The following is a 3,495-nucleotide window of genomic DNA, read 5'->3' as shown; positions in this document are numbered from 1 at the left end:
TGAAATGTGCTCAGTCTAAACCAGTTTGTTTTCTGGCCTTTACATCATGGAAAGTAGTTATTTTTCTTTTTTATTCTTGATCTGTATATTAAAAAGTAGCTGAAAAGAGAACACTAAGGAACTGATAGAAGATGTTTTTATTATTTGCTAGAGACATCTTGGCTTAAACAAACAAACAAAAAAAATCAAAATTGGTTTCTTAATTCAGTCTGTTTCTTTCTTGCAGGGCCTCTGTTATGCACTTGAAGCCATACTGGAAACTCCAGAAGAAAGAGCGACCTCTGGACGTCGGCCAGGAGCCCCTGGCAACACCCATGAGCCACCAAAGGGCCATCAAGGATGAAAGGTGCAGCGCAGGCTACGTGAGACCAGGTGTCTTTCCTTCCACCTCTCTTGGTGCAGCCTCATCTCGAAAGCCTTTTGGGATCATTTCTCCAAATGTTCTGTGCAGCATGAGTGGGAAGAGTCCTGCAGAAAGCAGCTTGAGTATTAAAGCCAAAAAGAATGTACCACCTGCAACAATCCACCAAGGCGAAGAAGGGGAGGGGCCACTTGATATCTGGGCTGTTGTGAAGCCAGGAAATACCAAGGAGAAAATTGCATTCTTTGCAGCCCACCAGTGTAGCAATAGGATAGGGTCTATGAAAATCAAAAGCTCCTGGGATATTGATGGGAGAGCCACCAAAAGAAGGAAAAAATCAGGCGATCTTAAAAAAGCCAAGATACAGCTAGAAAGGATGAGAGAGCTCAACAGCAGGTGCTACCAGCCGGAGCCATTTGCGTGTGGCATCGAGCACTGTTCTGTACATTCTGTGAGTGACGGTGGGGACGGTGTCTATGCAGGGCGGCCTCTGTCGGTCATACAGATGGTTGCCCTCCTTGAGCAGAGAGCCAGTGCTCTTATAGCCAGTTGTGCGAAGAATTGTACTAACTCACCTACCCTTGTGAGGTTTTCTGGGCATTCCCGAGGTGTGCCCCCAGCCTTCTCTACCCCAGCAGCCTGTGAAGAACCCTCGGAAAGGGGCATTCCCGAGGTAGGCGAGCCACAGAGTGAGCCAGTCCGTGTCCTCGACATAGTGGCCAGGCTGGAGTCGGAGTGCCTGAAACAGCAGAGCCAGCGTGAGCCGGGAAGCCTCTCAAGGAATAACAGCTTCCGGCGCAATGTGGGCCGGGTGTTGCTTGCAACCGGCACTCAGGCTGATGATGACAAAACACAAAAAGTTGTACCAGAAACTCAGGTGGACTCTTTGGGGTCTAGGTCTGAGTGCTGTGACCCCTCAAGAGTTGACCAGTGTTCTCCAAATGGAGACCGGGCGTGGGATGGTGTGGGTTTCCACAGGGACAGTGCAGAACTTGAACCAGGTCCAGGTCAGCATTGTGCCGGGAAGAACAGCAGTAGGTATGATGTGGAAATGACAGAGGAACTTGTCAGGTCACCCTTTCCTCCCACAGATGCTGTTAAGTGTGTGAGTAGAGAGCTTGTGCCACTTCCTAGCCGAAGTTCTGACCAGAGAAGAAAAGAGTCTTTGTGCATTAGTATCACTGTGTGCAAGGTAGAGAGAGACCAGGCTTCTAGTGTAAACCCCGGTGGAGACCCACTTCCAGGGAGGTTATTTTTCTTGCCTCCTGGTCAGCATGAGTCCATCTGCTCAGAATCTAATGGAAGCACAAGAGAGTTTTCAGAGACCAGCCAACCTGAAGATGCATCTAAGGTTGATGGTGCATCTGAGAAAAAATGTGTTTCAGCTGAGCCCTTTGTCCCGCCGGCCTCTTCTGTGGAGAGTGCATTACCAGTGCTTGAGCTCGTGAGTTGGAAGAAGCAGGTGTCTCATGACTTTCTGGAAACCAGGTTTAAAATCCAGCAGCTTTTGGAGCCTCAGCAGTACATGGCCTTTCTGCCCCACCACATTATGGTGAAAATATTCAGGTTGCTTCCCACCAAGAGTTTGGTGGCTCTTAAATGTACCTGCTGCTATTTTAAGTTCATCATTGAATACTACAACATCAGGCCGGCGGATTCTCGCTGGGTTCGAGATCCACGCTATAGAGAAGATCCTTGCAAGCAGTGCAAGAAAAAATATGTGAAGGGTGACGTGTCCCTGTGCCGGTGGCACCCCAAACCCTACTGTCAGGCATTGCCCTACGGGCCAGGATACTGGATGTGCTGCCACCGGTCCCAGAAAGGCTTTCCTGGCTGCAAGCTAGGGCTTCATGACAATCACTGGGTCCCTGCCTGCCACAGCTTTAATCGGGCAATCCATAAGAAAGCAAAAGGGACTGAAATCGAAGAGGAATATTAAAGTGTATGCAAGAGGCAACAAAAAGGACAGGTTGTATAAAACTACCCACATCCCACCCAGATACACCAACCAAGTGAGTGTTTGCCTCTCAGAGTTGTCACTGTAGGAGGAGCTTTCCTTGCTCCACCAGGATCGCCATTACTCAGGTGGTTTCCACCCGCAGATTTGCAAGCTGTACCGAAGTCTTGTTCTATAGTGGCACCTCACATCGGTTCCAGGGTGGTATCCCCAGTTTGTTTCACTTAGCTGTGAGTAATTGCCTGTTTTCCTAAATCAAACCCATCTTCAAAGGACAAAGACATGTCACCATTGAGAACATTCAGAAGAGTACTCTGCAGAAGACAGTCCTTCTGAGAAAAGGATTTCACAGAGGCTTCCTACACTGGCACCATATTTGAAATGGCCAGAATAGCAGCAGTCTTGGATGAGAAATACACGTAGAAAGAGAAAGCCAGGCACCTTCCCTTAGACCTTGTATGCTTGATCTGTGAGATTGATGTTTGTGGTGAGAAATGGATTTCATGCCCTGTGGTGTTTACAGTGTATATAATTGTTGTGTTTTCATGGGGCTATGAAAGTGCACATTAAACTCGAGCGCCTTTACCTTTAGCTGAGTGCTTTGGACCCCTCTGTAAAGAACCCCCTTACAGTTTAGTTGTATATACCAGACAGCTGGCCGAACAACAGAATCACCACAATGCAGCTAGGATAGTGTTGCAGCTAGAATCGTGTTTTTTATGGTATCATCTCAAATTTGTAAATCCTGTATAAAATATGAATGTTTCCCAAATAAACTATGAATGTTTCCTTTATAATATATGAATGTTTCTGAGAAGAAACTCTAAATAGTTAAGAGGTTAACCTATTCAAAGGATACCAAATAAGGGTTTAACTGGACAACTTTAAAATTAGTATAGAGGACAATCCTTTGTTATATGCTAGTGATCCACCAAGAATGAGAGAATATTATATAGTCAGATTATAACATTCTTGTCTATCCTTCCTGTCTGGTCAAAAAAAAAAATTTTTTTTAACTTCAATAAAAACATGCATCTTAAATGGGGCCTGTAGTTTGCAAAGATTTTTCCCCTCCTTTTTTCTGTGGATGGGTTTTGTGATAGTCCCTTGGTTTTTTGGTTGGTTTGTTTGAGTTGTTAGTGAAAGGCGGGTGATTTAAAAATATATATATATAAAT

At 45.7% G+C, this 3,495-nt stretch overlaps 1 protein-coding gene across 1 annotated transcript; it reads left to right on the top strand.

Moving 5' to 3' along the window:
• The first annotated feature begins 236 nt into the window (after nt 1-236).
• On the top strand, nt 237-2,300 carry FBXO34 (F-box protein 34). The gene has a single exon (XM_006864617.1). It carries the CDS (start codon nt 237-239, stop codon nt 2,298-2,300), a length of 2,064 nt encoding a protein of 687 aa, XP_006864679.1.
• Nucleotides 2,301-3,495: the final 1,195 nt, after the last annotated feature.

Source organism: Chrysochloris asiatica, unplaced genomic scaffold, assembly GCF_000296735.1.
Source record: "Chrysochloris asiatica unplaced genomic scaffold, ChrAsi1.0 scaffold00067, whole genome shotgun sequence".
In the NCBI taxonomy this organism is placed as follows: domain Eukaryota; kingdom Metazoa; phylum Chordata; class Mammalia; order Afrosoricida; family Chrysochloridae; genus Chrysochloris; species Chrysochloris asiatica.
The sequence above is the reverse complement of the archived record's forward strand: the minus strand, read 5'-3'. Positions and strand labels throughout refer to the sequence as shown.